At 35.5% G+C, this 18,353-nt stretch overlaps 2 protein-coding genes across 6 annotated transcripts in view; one reads left to right on the top strand and one right to left on the bottom strand.

The window, feature by feature from the left end:
* Positions 1–189: 189 nt before the first annotated feature.
* On the top strand, positions 190–8,392 carry chic (profilin chickadee). 2 transcript variants are annotated; one of them, XM_088036038.1, is made up of 4 exons: positions 190–476; positions 5,718–5,889; positions 7,613–7,712; positions 7,798–8,392. In XM_088036038.1, the coding sequence occupies exons 1-3, from the start codon at positions 366–368 to the stop codon at positions 7,708–7,710; spliced, it is 381 nt and encodes a 126-aa protein (XP_087892164.1). In that variant the 5' UTR covers positions 190–365; the 3' UTR covers positions 7,711–7,712; positions 7,798–8,392. The 2 variants fall into 2 exon arrangements, with proteins under 2 accessions (XP_087892164.1, XP_087892162.1); XM_088036036.1 differs by having other exon boundaries at positions 7,794–8,392.
* Positions 8,393–12,047: 3,655 nt separating this feature from the next.
* Positions 12,048–18,353, bottom strand: part of LOC148174772 (uncharacterized) — a 137,380-nt gene continuing 131,074 nt past the window's right edge. For 3 of the 4 annotated variants that reach the window (XM_088036209.1, XM_088036208.1, XM_088036210.1), the window contains one exon: positions 12,048–12,658. In XM_088036209.1, coding sequence (XP_087892335.1) covers positions 12,579–12,658 — 80 coding nt within the window. In that variant the 3' untranslated portion in view covers positions 12,048–12,578. Of the gene's footprint in view, positions 12,659–18,118; positions 18,185–18,353 lie in introns of all 4 variants that reach the window. The other variant, XM_088036211.1, reaches the window with a different exon arrangement.

The raw sequence follows: 18,353 nt of genomic DNA, 5'->3' as shown, positions 1-18,353 counted from the left end.
GTAGGGAGCTAGGAAGTCGTTCTACGTTTATTTCACTTTTTTGTAATTATTACTTTTAGGAATAAAGTTCTAGTTTATTATGAGTAGTACATTATTCATTTAGAGGCATTAGTTGGTGATAATTTGCGTTCAGTGTAATTTCCACCTGTAAGTTTGAAAATGGCGCCTTTTTGTTTTTGTTGCGTTGGCAATGAAAACTGCTATGCGACTGCTCAGTTGTCAACCGATACTTCCGTTGCTGCAATCTTGTTCAGACAACTGCTCGGCTTCAGTTTGCTGTAATTGCTGTGAGGCAACTGCTGTATTTGTTGCAAATTAGTGTTTGCTCCGTGTGTGAGGTGATAATTTAATTTTATTTAATCAAAATGAGCTGGCAGGATTACGTAGACAAGCAACTTTTGGCTTCAAGATGTGTAACAAAAGCCGCCATCGCAGGACATGATGGAAATGTTTGGGCAAAATCGGACGGATTCGATGTAAGTCCTTTGCGCCTTTCTCATCTGTCTGCGCCTCGTCCTTTCTGGAACCAAAATGACTTTGTTCAGTTGAGAAAAGTTCGAATTTGACATGTCTCTAGACAAAAGACGACAGGGCTTGGCCATGCAAATGTTCAATTTTTGGGCGGATTTTTTGAAACGGCCGCATAGAAGTGTTGGTTTCTTCGAGGAGAAAGCGCCAAGACGTGTAAATTCGGGAGTTTCTGTAAAAATCGGGTTTTTGTCGTATTTTCTACAAGTGCCGGTCTAAATTCAAGATGGCCGCCGTTTTATGCGACGTGTAGAAATTATAAGTGGCGACCGCCGTATTTGTCGCTACCGGCAATTTTATCTACGAATAGTTCGGTTTTATCTTGGGATAAAAATTGTGCCCTTTTTGGTTCGGGTGCGAGCAATTTTCGTTTCCGTCACGTCTATTTCGTCATTCCAGGAATTCGGCCAGTAAAAATAAATTGAGTTCGCCTTTTTTAGAAACGCACACTGCACTTGCGACAGTATTAATTTTAATCGAATTCACCACGAAACCTGTTTAAGTCGAAATGTTTGCGGTGGACCTGCTAGGGGGCCATCACTCGGGCTCGCCTTACTTGGAATTTGTGCAGTCGAAATTCCGTATGATTTTTATGTATTTATACATCTAAGGTTTGTTTATGTTCCGAATCTTAATTGGGGGGCTTTCTTAATTACTGCGTTTAATCGCTTTACGCTCGATGGAAATGGATATGATTTTCCGTTCTGTTTGGTCTTGTTGTAGTATTAATCGCCCCTCATTCATCCAAGTCGATGAATAAACGTCCCACGCGAGGGGGTGGTTCAGCTTTTGCATGCACCCGTTTATTGATCGTCGGTGACGGTCATTGAGCTCCCATCGTAGCCTTAACCTTCGCTCTGTTGTTTATCAAGGCTTCGCCAAATTGAGCCCAACGCATCAAAATACAACAATCTTTTATTTATAAATTTCGAGCTTCTTCCGCAGCCTTCCGAGGAACCTTGCCGATACTCGCAGACCAAGTGGTATTTCACTGAATTATTCAATAAGAATTTCCGGTAATGATTCCCCTTCGTTCCATGTGACTCATCCCGTGAAAACTTTGCATTGTCTTGTCGATTTTCATTGCAGAACCAATAAGTGATTGTTTTGAACTACTCTCTGGTTTCCTGTCAATATCAATCTTTTTGTCCATTTGGTTTATATTGAAACGAAATATAGTTTTGCCTATAGATTTCATTTTCAGACGTGTCGCTTCCCTTCAATGAATCTATGACGACCAACCGTGATAATCCTCTTAACATTGTGCATTCAAGCAGAATGAACTAAATCCACACCACTCAAAAGGTGGAACTTCCATTATTTTGACAGCTTTCATTCTTTGACGATGAAATTGGGATTACACAGAGAAATCTGAATACAGTATTAAATTGAAATGTCTCATTCGTATTTCGTGGATTGACAAGAAACTAATTATTAACTATTCATATCACATGCGTGTACCACAGAAATGCTGGAAAGAAGACGATATTTCCTTTGTAACCGATTCTAAAGTTGGTGTCTTCTATCAGGACTTGCATCATCAGCTGAAATAGGAAGCTCGCCAGTTCCCTAGACAGAACTTTCGCACTGTATTTTAAGTACAAAAACAGATATGCCTTGTATGGAGAGTTCTTCCAAAAGACCAGCTGAAGAGATTGTCTTCTTCTGTTTTTGCCGACCTTTTTTTTCCTACGTATCTACAGTACCCTTGTGGACTTGACAAGACATTATCTAAGGTAGCTACAGCTATCTGAAGCATATTCTATTATACATTTGCCCACTGTCACCTCGTAGTGATAGCCCTGGTTCGTTAAACTTAAAGCTGCATTGTGTTTTTATCTGATATTATCCCCAATGGATCAAGTTTTATCTTATCCACGGAGTCCAAGTCTTTGTCTAAGGAATAATAATTACTTCTCTTTGGTCCATAGTTGGCAACTGCTAGTCACATTTCCCCGATGTTGACCTGCGGTAAGTGGCAATTGTAAAACGACGATCAATGAAGAGAATAAACATACACCGTGCATGTCATTAAACTGGTTAGCGTTGATAATTTAGATTTAAAAGTTGTCCCTCATGTTTGTTACTTTATCAACGTGATAATTCGAGTAGGCTTACCGTTAAAATGAATCATCTAATTAAAGTAAATTGGCGGCAGCGATGGTTTCACGTTTTGCCCTTTGATAAACACGTAAGGAACAGTTATTTTTTTAACAAAGTCGGTGATTTCTCTTTTTACAGCTAATACAGTACTTGCAAACACAGCCAACTTTGTAGGTGCTTTGATTTTTAGCTGTTACATTGATATGGGCAGTATCACAATGCATTCTTAAAGATGCAGGAATGTGTTGTATTATGTTCCATTACAAGTTGTTTTCTGTTACATTCTTGTCTATAATTAATCTTGTAGTACTGTTATTAAAAGTCTTATTCTATTGTCATTGGGTTTGTGAAAAACTGCCACTCTATCACGGGCGGTGTTAATATCGGGAACACAGGAAATGACTGACAAGGGAATTCGTGGTGTATCCATAATTAAACGGAAGCTTGGTTAAAGTCAGATAAACATCCCGTCAGAAAATTTAGTTATGTTATAATTATGGATTTAGTATCCTAATCGTGGAGGCGTGATTATGTTACGACTCTTAATTAAGACATGAAGTATGCTCTAGGGTTGTTCTCATTTACTTTTTATTTTAATTATTCAAATACATTTAGCAAGGTTGTTCAGTTTTTAACCTATATTTTACATATGTAATTGTTAATAATTGGCCCATCTTATAACGCCGGAATACATAAACAGATGGAACTTGGCATTGGTGGAAAGACCCCGAGGCCAATATGAAATTAGGGTTCACAACGTATCCTTTTTAAATGTCCTAATAAACTTTATACCTACATCGTGTGTCATTAAAATGAAAAGTTGACCGTACGAAAATTTGTTGGTACTCCGGGGACTGCAAACAGAAATTTTATTGGTAATAAATGTTGCTTGTGAATGACCTTATGAAATTTGATAATCTGGCACGAATTTAATTTCTTTTGAATTGTATGAACCTAAATTGTTTTTTTTTTATTTCGACAGGAAATGGCGGTACATGTTTTGTTTTTAAATCCATCAGAAGGGTTTAACTATAACTGTGTTGTTTAGTTTTATTCCTTCTGATATTTGTTATCTGTGATAGTGACGCATGTTCATCAAATTATTTAATCTGTTTTTTTCATAAAAGTTTTAAATTAGAACTATGTAATCTTTAATTCTGTACCTGATAGCGAAAATGCATTACTTCATCCTTGACGAATTAGATAAGATCACTTTTTAAATATGGTCTTATTTCATTTGTGATAACACAGTAGGAGTTTGCGATATTGTTACTATTCAATGCCGAGTTTTTATATTTGACATATTTTTTAATAATATCCTGTATATTCGCTTCTATCAGCATAAAATAATGCTTATCTTCAATTATGAAAGCAAATATTTTAAGCTTTTCTAGTAGATGGTTCCAGTTGCTTAACTTCATGGGCTGTTACTTCAATACAGAAAATTATTGAAAGCCTTGTGAAGTGCACATACTGCGAAATATCAATTTATATCTCTTATAAATCTGGTCTGAACAACTTTAAACCTCGAAATTTATGAACAGATTAATGTTCCAGATAACTGAAAAACACTTTTATCCGCTTACATCAGAAATAAACAAAAATGTGTTGAGATTAGGTAAACACCTCGGAGATGGGTCTTGGAAACTTCCTGCATTAACTGTAAATTGATAAGAAACTGTACAATTAATCATTGCAATTTGTAGACAGTTGTTGCATAATATTGAATACTAATAAAGATTTTCATGCCTCTAATCTACTTTTTCACGTTGTGCAAAATAAGAGGAAGAGACGGTGGTTCATTTGCGCGACCTGATTGACTGGTTCAGTTCACTAAATGAATTATTAACCATCGAATCCGGTAACTAAAATTATCTGTTGCACTTAAATTGGAAGCAGTCAAGAACAGGTGTGTTTCTTCGAGGTACTGTAATTGACAGAAAACATATCGTTCTTTTGTCGTGTCCGCTATTTTATTGTTTCTTACTTGTAATGGATAGTAGACATACCTCTTCGAATATTTATTTGTTCTGAAGCAATGTAATGTTTTTATTGACAACTATCTATTTCTTCAATAAAGATAATATAATTCAACGCGGTTTTTGCGAATGAACCTAACTGAATTGGACACGGAAAGATTTGTATTTATTTTTGTAATCAGTTCCGGCCCACACGTTTTCCTTTGGCCTGAATTCTGATTTGTATTTGCGAAAAGAATCTGAACATTACCAGAAAGCTGGTTATCGCAAAAAGCGAAATCATCTCGATTTCACAATGCACTTTCTTTTGCGAAATTGGGACGTGATGCAAGATTTCAAGTGCAACGGGCATAAAGCGTTGAAATGACTAGGTGGTAATCGGTTTTGCTTCGGTCAAGTTGCTTCGAAAGTAAATCGTTTTCTTCGTTTTTGATTTGTTTATTCATGGTGTGTCCAAGGACTCCCACTTACAGGTGGTATCAAGTGAAGATTACACTTGTATGACTCTTGTTTTTTCATTGATGAAACACGAGTAGCAACCAAGATGGGTATCAAAGTTTGAGTTATCGGTCGTGTTAATTATCCTGTTGATCGTCCATTCAAAGCAGACCAATTTTTCTTCCTCCCCTATAATTAGCTTAGTCCTCGCAGGAACGATATCTGCAAGGCGAGGTTGTCGTGTTTATCATCGTGATTGGATTACGGACGGAAAGGTCGGTTGAATTACATGACCTTTTAGACGACTCTTGCTGAAGAGGTTTTTTTTATCCCCAGGAGAGGCCGGTGTAGGTTTTTTGTCCCCATTTTGATTCTCATTTTTGTTTATCGGCCGAGGATTGTCTATCTGTCCGCCAGATGTTATTGCAGACCAAAAAGAACAATCTATTTGTCTCATATATGGAAAACGTTGGAAAGGCAAGTCTGGTGTGCGTAACTGAGCCAAGGGAACGACGATGACGCAGTCGACAGTATGTCGCGTGAGTCATTTCAACGGACATATGTTCGGAGGCGCCGGTTTGAATTCAAATTCAACGATTTAATCTGTTGCGAAATCGATCGAATTGCAATCTCCAGCTGTTGAGTATAATCTTCTTCTGTTTGCTGCAGGTCTCGAAAGAAGAATTAGCCAAATTGGTTCAAGGATTCGAAAAACAAGACATCCTTACGTCGTCAGGAGTCACCTTGGCCGGTAACCGATACATATACCTTTCTGGCACAGATCGTGTTATTAGAGCGAAATTGGGAAAAGTTGGAGTCCACTGCATGAAGACGACACAAGGTGAGTGAATATTTCGGGTCAACAAACGATTTGAAAAAATTCCACAATCAAGGTGTGCCAGTTTTCCACCCACGCGACAAACCATTCAGTTCCCCCAAAAAACAGCTCAGTTCTTTGAAAAAGCGTAATGAGTAATCTGTTGATCAGGTAATGGACTGTTTACGAGGTTTTTATAGACGTATTTTTTCCGAGGGCAGTGCTGTAACCAATTAATCAACGGTATATTTTTATGTTTGACGGTGGTTATGGTTTTGGCAAAGCGTAACTTGTATGGCGATTCGGTGGCGGATTCGTTAAATGATATTTTGTACACACCGTTATTTGTACCTGCAAGCATGTAATTATGTGTAATGAGCCTTCGAGTTTATCTGGAACTGATAGCACGAGTGCAATACACCTGGCACCATCCTAACGAATAAGGTTATAGGCAAGGTCGGGGAACCTTGCGACATTCACTAAAAATATAGATTATGGAAAATATGTAATGAGTTTTTAATTATTTGAAATTTGCATTTGTAACGGGAAAGCGTTTCAAGATTTGCGAAATTGTTCACTTGTTAGGCATACTAAAGCGAATGATTAACTACCAAATGACTATAAATGATTGATGGAATTTAGTGAATTAGCATTTTCGTATTTTGGTTCCCTACCTGCACAACACTGTACAATATTTTTGACGGTTGCATGAGTTGAATGAGACTCCATATTAATTTTTTGATTGAGAGGAGCTACACTTCGGTTTAAAGTGGTACATAAAGCAATTATGTTTTTGTTGGAGTGTCATGCGATAAGCTTGTAATTTATTAGGCTAAAATTTATTCCAGAAGGTATTTCTATCGGGTTTCTTTTCCTTACCTGTTGATTTTTGTGCTAAAACACGCATTTTGGGAAAGTTCCCCGAAAATCTTTTCGTTTCCATTGTAGTCGCTTTACGGGCTTTCACCATTCTTGTTGTAAAACGCGTTTTATTATTTAAATGTGCCATTATCTAAATTCGCGCAGACTTCCTTGTATAGGTTCCCGAATTCACGTCTTTACTTGAAATGGAAAGTTAACGACATTAGAGAAAATGGATAGATTTAGAATGAGTAAAAGCAATCCCACTTCGCGATCTCAGGACCTTCGTGTAAGCATCATCAACATTTATCGAATTTGTAGCCTACATTTGTGTTAAAAGGGCTCTCAAACAATTGATCCATGACGAGCTCAGATAACTTTGTTTAATTAAACTTCAAGGGAGAACTTCCAAATGTTTTTTGTATTTAATCGGGGAGATCCTAAAGCGGCTTTCATTTTTGATGAATTTATTACCTCTCGTGGTTTCCATTGTAGGTTCTGCATTTTTAATAAAATCACAGCATTTTATGCTAGAAACGTCAGTTTGAAGTGGTGCCGTGTGAAGGGTTTGTACTCGTTAAATTTTAAATGAAATCCCTTCTCAACGAGGAGGCGCATTCGTTTCTTGGAGCTCTAAAAAATTAATTTGGAAGTTTTCAACCTTGATACTCTGAAGTTCTAATTTTAATCAATATCGCGTCTGCATTAGCTTGCATAATTGAAGTGGAGTGCTTAAGATATTCACAATTCAGTAAGGCACCACGCGCGCTTGATTTGTTTTTAATGACGTTTAAGTCGCAGACGAAGTTCTCTGAATTTTGTTACTTACCTAATCAAGCTGTAAACGTGCATCCGGTCGTGTAGTGATTTATTTTGTTTGTTTCAGCCGTTGTAGTATCCCTTTATGAAGATCCTATTCAACCTCAACAAGCAGCGTCAGTCGTAGAAAAGCTAGGTGATTATTTAATTACCTGCGGATACTAGAGGTGAGTGTTTTTGTTTTGGGGGTAGAATTAAGTGAGGGGTGTGTTTGATTGTAGTCTTATTGGGGGTTGCGTTTGTTTCAGATAGTGTGGGCCGCTGCAAGACAGCCATTGCCGTGCGGCGACTATTATATATTACAAAAAGTTGTATTTTTTTCAATAATAACAGCGAACAGCAATGTGTATATTCGAGTGCATCAAACAGTATAATTCACTATAGGAACGGTTGATTTCCTTTAAACAATCATAACGCGTGTAACTGCGATCATTGATTTTTAATTTTCATTGTTCCCATGTAGGTTATTTTATAAGCATTCGATGGAAACAACATCAAAAACCAACACGTTCCTCCTGTTATTTTTAGTAGATTTCGACTTTTTGGCTTCGATGCAAGTGCTTATAAGGTAGTCTACTCTGGTTTATTTTTGATTTTTTTAGACTGTGGTCTCAATAAATACCGATCATTGTTTTTAGGGATATTTAGGATACATTTCTTAAGTTAGACCGGTGTTTTGGAAGCATTTTCCGCTTAGGCGCGGGATGTGCTTTCGAAATTGGGTCGTTTTTAATTATTTAAAATAAGCATTTCGTGTTAGCTTTTTTTATACCATTGCTATCTTTAAATATTTGATACTGAGAAATTACAGTTAGGGTTTTTTAATAAAAAAATCTCTAGTCCCGCTGTTCTCTTCTTTAATTATTTCCTTACCTCTTACCCTTGAACCCGAAGCTTTGTACCGTATAGTGTATGAAATTATTGGATGTGAAAACTTTACCCGTTTGTGGTGTTTTGCCCTTAATAAAAGGGAGCAAACGTTGATTTTGTTTCCCAAAAAGCACAAAAGTTAGCTGTAAGTTGCCGAGTCTTCTCATACGGTCATGGTAAGGTTTTTGTATTCCCTGATTTTGTAGCAATTTTACGATGATTTCAGCAATATTTTGTTTGTGTTCTTGCTTGTTCATGTCAGTAATCTTGTGCTATATGATTGGTGTGAATTAGTCTTTTTACCTGTCTCTCTAAAATGTAATCTAAATTCAAGCACTAGTTTTATTGGAACACTTGGTTAAAGAACGGAGCATAACGCTGAAATTTGTGATAATTTTAGAATTAGACGGTTTTGACAGTATTTACTTCCTTGTGACTGTTACACCAATCAGAAAATAACCTGCAACGAGTCATTCTACATCCGCATCGGGTGACAATAGCTCGTTGCATGCTGCTGTAATATTGTTGTAACGCGTTAAATGCTCATATTGTCCTTTTATTGTAAGAGACATTATTTTTACCTCTTAATTTTTAAAATCGAAAAGTAGCTTTGTAAAGTTTTTCTGATATAATTCGCGAGGGATATTGTGTATCTAAATGAAAAAACATAATAAATTTGTATTATAAAGTCTGCGGTTTCATTTCTGCTTCCTAACCACGTACTCCTTTTCAAACTTGAACGGATATGGATGCAGTGACTAACCGGCGTTTCCGGATACACCCTATCACAACTTATTATTCTGCCAAAAACACATTCCTAGACAACGATCTACCCAAATTGCTTCTTATTAGATGTCGCACCTCGTAAATGTCTCGCATGAAATCTCATGTTTCATCTCCCTTTTCGGTCACTTCCCTTCATCTCGCTGAGCGCTTAGGACCCTCTGGTGACTACAACGCACCAGAGTAAGTAAAGTGAAAATTCTGTGAAATGTTAGCTTATATTAGAACACGGTCATTAGCATTCAAGCGGTTAAAGGAAAGGTAAACTGTCTTTTGTTAGGGATACAGTACATCCATGTGCCGTGTCGACCGCGCTGACTACGCCCTGGAAGTCTGGATCGATGCCGCAGACGCGTCGGTAGTTACCATGAGGATTGCGCCTCGTGGGGTAACGAACCGCTTTATCGGCTGTTCCCATCGTTTCGCTCGTGTCAAAATATCGCAATCAATGTTGAAATGATTACGTACATTGTTTTCAACAATGAATTATTCAGGGCTTCAAAAGCAATAAAGCGACTCATAAAGACTGATGATGTATGGTTTTTCTTAAAATTTTAGACCTGAAACGTCGTGGAATTGAATTTCACGTTGAAGGCTCTTCAATATTTGTAATGAAACCCTCCAGCTGCGACATTTCTTAGAAATGTCGAGATGTCGAGGCGAGCTGTTCGTATAACTTGCATCGTCGAGGCTTTAGGAAATTGCTCTGGAATTTACTCGACAGCTCTAAAAACTGACCAAACTTTAAGAGAAAAAAAGCGTACAAAAATTGCATTACATCAGATAAAACGATGAGATTTCCTGTTCGAAACCAACACTTTTTCTTTTTTTACATTAGAAATTGTACCGCAGTTGCATAATTTTTTTCCCGGACTGGAACCCAGAATAATAGGGCGGATGCAAATGGCACTATAAGCTGCATAATTGTACAATTAACGTCACTTTGTTTGCAAATATGGCGTGAAGAATTTACGATCAAAAAGGAGATCTTCGGGTGTTTACACGCTTTTTTCCACTTTCTCACAATTTACACAGCATGCGAATCGGATCAGAGAACTGAATTGAAATTGATTCGAAATGAGTGTGAAAAAAGCGAAAATTTTTATAAAAACTGATTTTTCTTGCAATTTTAAGTTTTCATCGGTTAACTTCCTAACCGAGACACGGGAGTGATGATTGATCGTTGCAAAAAGTGCAGTTTTTGTCATCAAAATTTCAAATAGCGGTCGAGCGACCCAGACTAAACTAACGAGATATAATTTATAAATAAGCTTCTAGATCGATATTGTCCATTTATTTACATAGCATTCGCCATTGTCATTGTTTTCATTATAAATATACTCTCGACTTGTTTTCACGTCATGCTCCGATCGTTTAATTTGGATAATCGCACATAATCGAATGAAATCGGCTTTGGAATTTCAGCGGCGTTGGTAACCCTGTTTGACATTGCAATGTCATTTTACAATATCAAAGTGACTGTAGTGACTGACACGTAGTTGCCAACATTAGAAATTAATGTCACAGCTTTGTCGATCATATAGGATTTCATTTGCTTCAAAAGGTACTCAATTATCATTTATGGAAGATTTAGAGGCTTTAAATGTGTAAAATGCGCACTGACATGCACTTCAATCATTCGATCAATTTTACGACGCATTTGTAACAAATTACATTTCATTGAAAGATGCAATCTGCTTTGAAGACATGATAGTGTCTACTTATTGAGGAATTTTACTATAGAAGCATCAAATTAAAAATCAACAAGTTCTTTGATAAATTATTTTAGAATGTGCCGATTCCTCCGGAATCCAATTTTTTTATTTCGATAATCAGAAAAACTTTACATTCACGCTGTCAATAAGAAAAGGCGAAGAAAACTGTTTATATCGAAAAGTTATCTGTCAAAATGCACAAACTGTAGAAAAATTGAAAAATTTTGACAAAATTACGAGGCACGAGCAAATTTCGTAAAAGCACTTTGACGAAATGACAGCTCTGATAATATGATTACCAATTTCTCAAATTTAGCGAAACATGTCCCAATTCCCAACATCTCTTGAAGCTCATTAAACTAACAAGATTTAACTTCACCTACCGGATCAGTCATCGCATCAATCTCTATAAATCCTTAATGATAGCCCCGAGTCTGTGCCATTGAAATGAAAATGGTAATAAAAATCTCAGCGAGCATGTCGCTTCTTTGGAAGTCTGTAAAATCTTTTTATACCTCAAAGAGTTACGTACCTAATTGATCGATCTAAGGAAAATCCCATGCACATTCTCGAACTTACCTGACCATTAACGCCGTGTTATTGCTGGATACTCTTCTTTGGTGTTGGAACGTTGTCATTGTCACCGAAACCAAATCGGTCAACTCTTAGGAGGCAGACGACCTCTGATGTTTCGTGTGATTGCATAGAAGCAACGGCCTTCGATGAAGATGGTACGTCACTTGATGAAAAATGTTGAAATGGAGAAGTTTATCAGTTTGATGACATCTATTTTGATAAATAATGTTTCACCGTTGGCGTTGATGACAATCAGTCATTATAACGCAACTGTTGGTTTTTCTTGTTCTTTTGGCATGACATAACTAAAGACAATTCTTAAAAATCGGACATAAGGACTTGTTGCTATAGAGATTACAATGGCAGTCTGTTCGCTGGACCAAGTTCAAAGACCTCGAACAAACCTGATCTATACAAAATCATCAAACAACCTGCTTTTGTACGAGGATGTTCAGTGAGTAGTAATTCTTTCTGTAATAGGGGAGATGAGTACTTTTTTGCCATTCTTGATGTCTCGTTTTGCGGAGGGATCGGGAAAGAGTGAATTCAAGAAATTGCTACAGTCGAATCAGGTTTATTTTAAACGGTTTCTTATTTTTATGGTGTAGAAAGTTGGCAATGAAACGTATAAAAGTGTGTGTTCTCTATCTGTGTGGTGACCTTGCACTGCCGATTAAAAATCTCGAAAAAAAAAGTGATGTTGATTTATGCGATAAATAACGGCTAAACTCAAATAGAATTATCGTTAAATAAACTTTATTAAATCAAAAACACACAGATAAAAATAAAATTTATAAATAAAACTAATGTACAATTATACAATTCCAAAGCAAAACATAACAAAAAATCCAAATAAAAATGCGAACTGTTACAAGAACTCTAAACTTTGTTTTTGTTACACAATGATGTAATAATAAATTAGTTAAAATATCTACAACTATGTAATATTAGGATCAAGTGCTCTTTTTCTTGTTAGCGATACAAATAGTAATACTAATCGGTTAGAATTATTAAATTATTGTTATATAAAATGTACACAAAAACTAATTAGGTAAATTTGTTTCTATACCGGGAAAGGGCGAGACCACTTTATTGCTGCTCTAAAGAGTAATGCCGTGACCGTTTCCAGAAGCTTTTAAAAAATCCCTTTTTCTTCTGCACTTCTTCGCCTGAAACAAAAATTTAATTAACTCAAAGGATAATCCGTCTTTAACCAGAAAATTTATGTTAATTAAAAACCCACTCACGGCTAATCAATCAAATCCGGGCGAAATCAATTATTCCAATCAGCAAAACAAAACGTTATTACAATGCAAAAAAATCTGTGATAAGCTATCACTTATTGTTCCCGAGTCTATTTATGTAAATCAATTTCCTTTATTAACATCATAATATTAAAGCAATGATGGTAAGGGTGTTTTTATCTTTCTCAGTTTCCTGTCATTCACGACACCCCGGAAACGACGCGACCCTAGTAACCCCTTATCTTGTAATGTTACTGCCTACACGCCACACCAAGGACCAAATCGAAAATTTATCTTGAATGGAAAGTGGACGACGAAAACATCTGGCGAAAATGAACAACCTAATAAAACAATCAAAAAGTGCTCATTTCATAATTGCAATGAGAAGTGAGATTCGATCTGCTGTGGCCAATTTTAGTGTGCCAAGTGTATCCTCTGTCGACGACAGTTTAATTAATTCGTTTGTTTACAACGCGAATTCGGAAACATTGGAGTTCATAATGGTGACGAAAGTGGTGAAGTTAAAGTTTTAATCAACATGAGTTTGTTGGAGGAAAGACAAATTAATGTCCTCGTTAAAGTCGGTTTGTTGGGTTATCAAATCTTCGGGAGTTTAGGGAAACCCCATTGCGGTTATATCAATACTTTGTAAATAGAAGTCTTCTTTAGACTGAATATGAAGTTGGTTCAAATACTGAATAAATTAATTTTGTCTTTAGAATGTCTTTCGTAAAGGAAGACGAGAGAAAACAGAAAAAATGTAATCGGATTTGTTGAATCCCTACTTTGCATCTTGAGAATAATTTATGCATCTACAAAAAATTTTGGGTAGAGCAAAAGATCTGTTCCAACAATTGCTAATAAAGTTAATTAGGTATTCTTCGAATATGATGAGATTGAAGAGCAACTTAGTAATTTTTGTACTTTAACCAGTTTATTACAAATCGTTTGACAAAAAAATGACCCAACGTATTTTCACTTACTTTTATTATCGCAATATATTGATTTTTTTATTGTTCCTTGATCCCCAACCCAAACAAACTCGAAAAGGTGTGTAAAAGAATGATACAATGCGACCCGAAAAGTCGGTCATACTACTTAACAGCAATTAACTTTAAATCCTATTGATGCTATTACACAGTGAGTAGTAAAATGGGTTTAGATTTGTTTGGAACGGAATAGCAACAAGCGTGTTTATAGCCAAGCTTTTTATTGCCTCTTTTGATGATCTCTAGGTGCTCGTCTATTTTTGACATTCATTTTGTTTTGATGTGTTGAAAATCATATGATTTAATGAATGATCCATCAAATGTGGGTGGGTAATAAAAATCAGGTGATGTCAGAGCTTTGTCTTAGGAAATTAATTGTACGAACTTTCTACTATTGTTGTTTCATACAAAACAATTTTATGTCTAAACAGGTTGCAGGTTCTTTTGAAAAAAAAGGAAGATTCTTTTAAGATACTGTTGACTTTTTAATCTATTCCTCATTATTAAGTCCGGATTTTTTAAATCCAAGTCAATGTCCACATTGTAAATTTCCAAAAGCTAGATAAGATTGTGTAAACTTATCGAAATTTTCTATATTGATTATAGTTATTAAAATTAAAACTAGAAATTTGAAAACGCTAATAATTTTGCTGGGCAAATAGGAAGTACTTTTTAAGATAATAATTTTACGAGTCTGTTGAACCTCCAATTCTTGACATTTGTTCTTACACGCAAATATTATGTAGAACAAAGAACTACTCCTATTATTGAGACAATGAATTTATTTTGCTATTGAAATTCGTATTAATTTGATTTTACAAAAACCCAAAACGTAAGTGAACAAAAACGAATTAAAATAAAGAATCAAAATATCAATCATCCGAAAGAATTGAGCTTTGAAAATCCATTCTATTTACTTTAAAGTCAGTCTGAGAGTTAAAAATATAGAAGAAATAAAAAAATACGATTTTGAGACTACGGTTCTTTATTTGTTTAATAATTGGGCATTATATTTCGACTAAATGTTTAGAATACCAAGTTGACTAATGTACAAAAAATAATTTATACTCAATCACCTGCATAACCTGCAATTACTTGTTGGGTTGTGACTCGTAAATATTAGATACCAGAAGCATTACTAATACACTTACTAATTAGAAACAATTTACAATTTTCGAATAACATCCAAACTTGAATATTTTGTAACAGCTTGAGCTGTAATATTGTGCAATACTCCACGAGAATAAGAATCACCGATACATTGACCAAATTCCTGGTCCTAACGTGTTTAATTTACATAATTTCTTAATATGATGATCTTTACGACCTCTGAGTAAAAAGCAGTGCCAAACGAGGTTAAAGTGTGGATCCAAATAAGAGAATAAAAAATTTCCCTGACTTATAAGTTCATCAGTGAATTATTTAAAGCACTTTTCCTTACTTTCAAGTTGTTCACTTGGTTTAGAAAATAGAGTGATGACGAATTAAAATTTGTATAATCCAGGAATTTCCTTAACCTGGTAAATATCAATATTCCGGTTTGATTTCTGCTTCCATGAATAAGGAATAATATACATTTGCAACATCATCGTAACATCAACGAGCTTCCAGAGAGCATTGAATTTCAAAAAGCCGATGACCACCGCTCACGCCACAAATAAAACAATAATGTAAATTAACGTTTATATGAAAGCTTTTCCAGGATAACAACACCAGAAAATTTAATCATAACAGATTAATTTAGATCTACAAATAAGCCGCGTTTTTTTGTTCTGTAGGCACATTATAAACTGCAATTATCGTATTGTACGAACCTTATGTGTGCATACAAAAACCTCAAAAATTAGAGGATTGGAGAATTAAACTTTTCACAATGCCATGAAATTTCTATTAAAATTAGCGGCTCTGGGGAGAATGCATTTCTATTTAGTAATTTCCTGAGTTTGTAGAGGCTTTCAATTTAATTATTTTAACTGAAAACGTGTTTACTCATTTTTGTTATCACATCGCAAAACCACAGTGATAACACTTGATGTTTTTGCAACTGCATTATATTTAATAACTCAACTGGCAGTTATGTACATGTGATTGAATACGCAGACAGCAAAAATTGAATAAATAGGAATTAACATGATATTCCTGTTCCTGAGAATATTGATTTCGTTTATAACTCTAGTCTGTGAAAAATAATCAATGCACTATTGAATACAACGCGATAAAATGTCATCCTTTCATTTTAGAGGAAGTGAAAACGGTATTTTGAATAGAGTCTGTTATCAAACTCTATTTTTGCGAATTAAGGGTAAACGCTTAAAGTTATATAGACTCCAGTAATCTTATCTATGTCATTGCAAAAAATCTTATTTTTGTTGACAGAATAAACGAATTATGGTAGTTATAAAAGTTGTTGTGAAATAGAGACGTTCCTTGCATCCTTGCAATTTGTAACTAGTAATCAAAAGTTTTGTCAGAAAGTACCTCGGAATGTTCGACCTACATTCTAAGGACAAATGAAAGATGCAAGCCTTTTGATCTAACATGAGGTTTCGCAATTCAAGTTGTATTACTGCCAATAATAATTAGTTTATTGAATTAAATTGATTTTTAATGAAAGGAGAACTGCTTCTAATTTGGTCATCACGTCGTGAAGTCGGGCGATTTCGTAAATTGATTTTTGTTTAGTGAGAGAATTTTTCACTTTTTTAATAGTTTATAGTAAGAAGAATTCACAATTTTTGACAAGTCTAAGTTCTTGCAGTTGTCCAAAAACAGGTGGAGGTATCTCCAAGGTTTAATCAGTGTCATAATTTGGCACGACAGAAGGTTTCAGGCACCCGTACCGTTGCAAAACCATCTCGAGTTTACCACCTCAGATAACATCAGTACTAAATAATAACAGCAAACCCGTTTGCAATTACAGGAAGAAATGTACTTTACGAATTTTTAACAGTTAACGTCTCAGAATGTAAAAAAATCAGAGAATATTTATCTCTTTGAACAATACTTTAAATTAGTACTATGGGACCTAAAATCTTGAATTTCTGAGAGCTTAAGGTCTTCAGAATCTATGAGTATGAAATTTCAATTACCAAACATTTAAAACGAGTTACAATGGTTCTTTTTCTATCCGTATTTCAGTTCCCAAAGTATCACCAGTCTGTTGTTATCACTTTGTATGATTGCCAAACTTAATGTGAATGTATCTCGAAACTCAACGTGCAAAACTTTTGTGACAGATATGAATTCAAGGGCGTAAAATGCTGGAAGAAGCAAGAAACCACTGAACAAAAAATTACAGCGTTCATGCGGAGGCAAAAAAGTTTTCGCCGTTTATAATCGTAAACCACGAAACTAAACGCAGAACGAAATGTTAAGTGAATTTCTTGGCCAATACTAAATTTGGGTAGTTTTTATTGACTTTTATGTTTTCGATTCCAATAAAATACGCCGAATTAAAACTTTTCACTCATCAAAGGAGTCGGATTATTTGCGTTCCGAAATGAAAAATTGATGAAGATTTTTTTATTTATTAAAGCAGTAGAAACAGTTCAGAAGTGCCCACATTTAGATCCGTCTAAAATTAAAATTCGGAGTTGAACTGGAATGAAGCTGTCGAAACTTAATTTAAACTTCACGAATTCGCTGACATCGACCTCGCAATATTGTGATTGAAACCACCGCCAAAAAACGGACCGTTAGCACAGCACAAAAATTCATTAAAAAAGACAGTGCAAGCAGGTTCCTTGGCATCTTCCTTGGTAATTTTCCAACATTAGCTGACTTGCAAAAACACGGCGTTTCTTCATAATAGTTTTGCTAACTAGGCTAAATATTTATAGGTCTTTGTGTTCCAATGTCCCGTAATATAAAGCGATGGGAATGGTAGTTTGAAGTTTGGAGATAAGAGTAAATTGTCTTTAAATTCTATAACTTGCACGCTTTCGTATCAGTTGTATCCGAAAGCTCAGTTATCACAGGTCTTTTATTCAGTACCGACAAAGGTCTGTGTTATATTTAACATAGTGTTTGGAACTGGACTTTTACCACAGGAAAATTAGTACGTACGAGCATACAAAGTGGTCGATTAACTCCGGAAGGGGTTGTCGCAACTGAAGCTCTAGGAAACCATTGTGGGAACACAGAACCGCAAACCGAAATTGATTAGAGGTTCCATTTAATATTGATAAGCCAACAGAATATGTTTTCTGCCACTTACAAATATCCCACCCTTTTCGATCGGGCTATACAAACACGTTTACCGGAAATTGCTTAAATGATTCTGAAGAATGCGTTTTGTGATGAAATGGAAGAGAGTGATAAACACAACGATATATTCAAATAATACAGTGCTGGAGAGATGTGAAGTCAAGTGTGCAACAACGTGAAGGACACATACCTGACATCTCAAATTTTGTTTGTAGAGCACTGCTTTTTACAGTTTAGTGTTTGCGAATGTTGGAACCTACAAAAAAAATCGTAAATGAAAAGCTGCGTCTCCTTCGTTGCGACATCAACAATTATTCTAATAAATATTCCGACTTCCACTGCGGATGTTGCGTGTGTAATTTTTCAGGTGAAAGCAAAACCGTGGCCGATTAAATTGTTTGAAGATCAAAAAGAAAAATATTCAA

The sequence above is a fragment of the Gnatocerus cornutus genome, chromosome 5, assembly GCF_029298725.1.
Source record: "Gnatocerus cornutus isolate USDA-ARS CGAHR chromosome 5, icGnaCorn1.1, whole genome shotgun sequence".
Classification (NCBI taxonomy): Eukaryota; Metazoa; Arthropoda; class Insecta; order Coleoptera; family Tenebrionidae; genus Gnatocerus; species Gnatocerus cornutus.
The sequence above is the reverse complement of the archived record's forward strand: the minus strand, read 5'-3'. Positions and strand labels throughout refer to the sequence as shown.

What these genes read in the sequence shown, in the direction of transcription:
- chic (XM_088036038.1), top strand. Translation starts at nt 366, where the DNA reads ATGAGCTGGCAGGATTACGTAGACAAGCAACTTTTGGCTTCAAGATGT. An exon ending in CAAAATCGGACGGATTCGAT is followed by an intron (nt 477 to 5,717) that starts GTAAGTCCTTTG and finishes TGTTTGCTGCAG; the next exon opens with GTCTCGAAAGAAGAATTAGC. An exon ending in CTGCATGAAGACGACACAAG is followed by an intron (nt 5,890 to 7,612) that starts GTGAGTGAATAT and finishes TGTTTGTTTCAG; the next exon opens with CCGTTGTAGTATCCCTTTAT.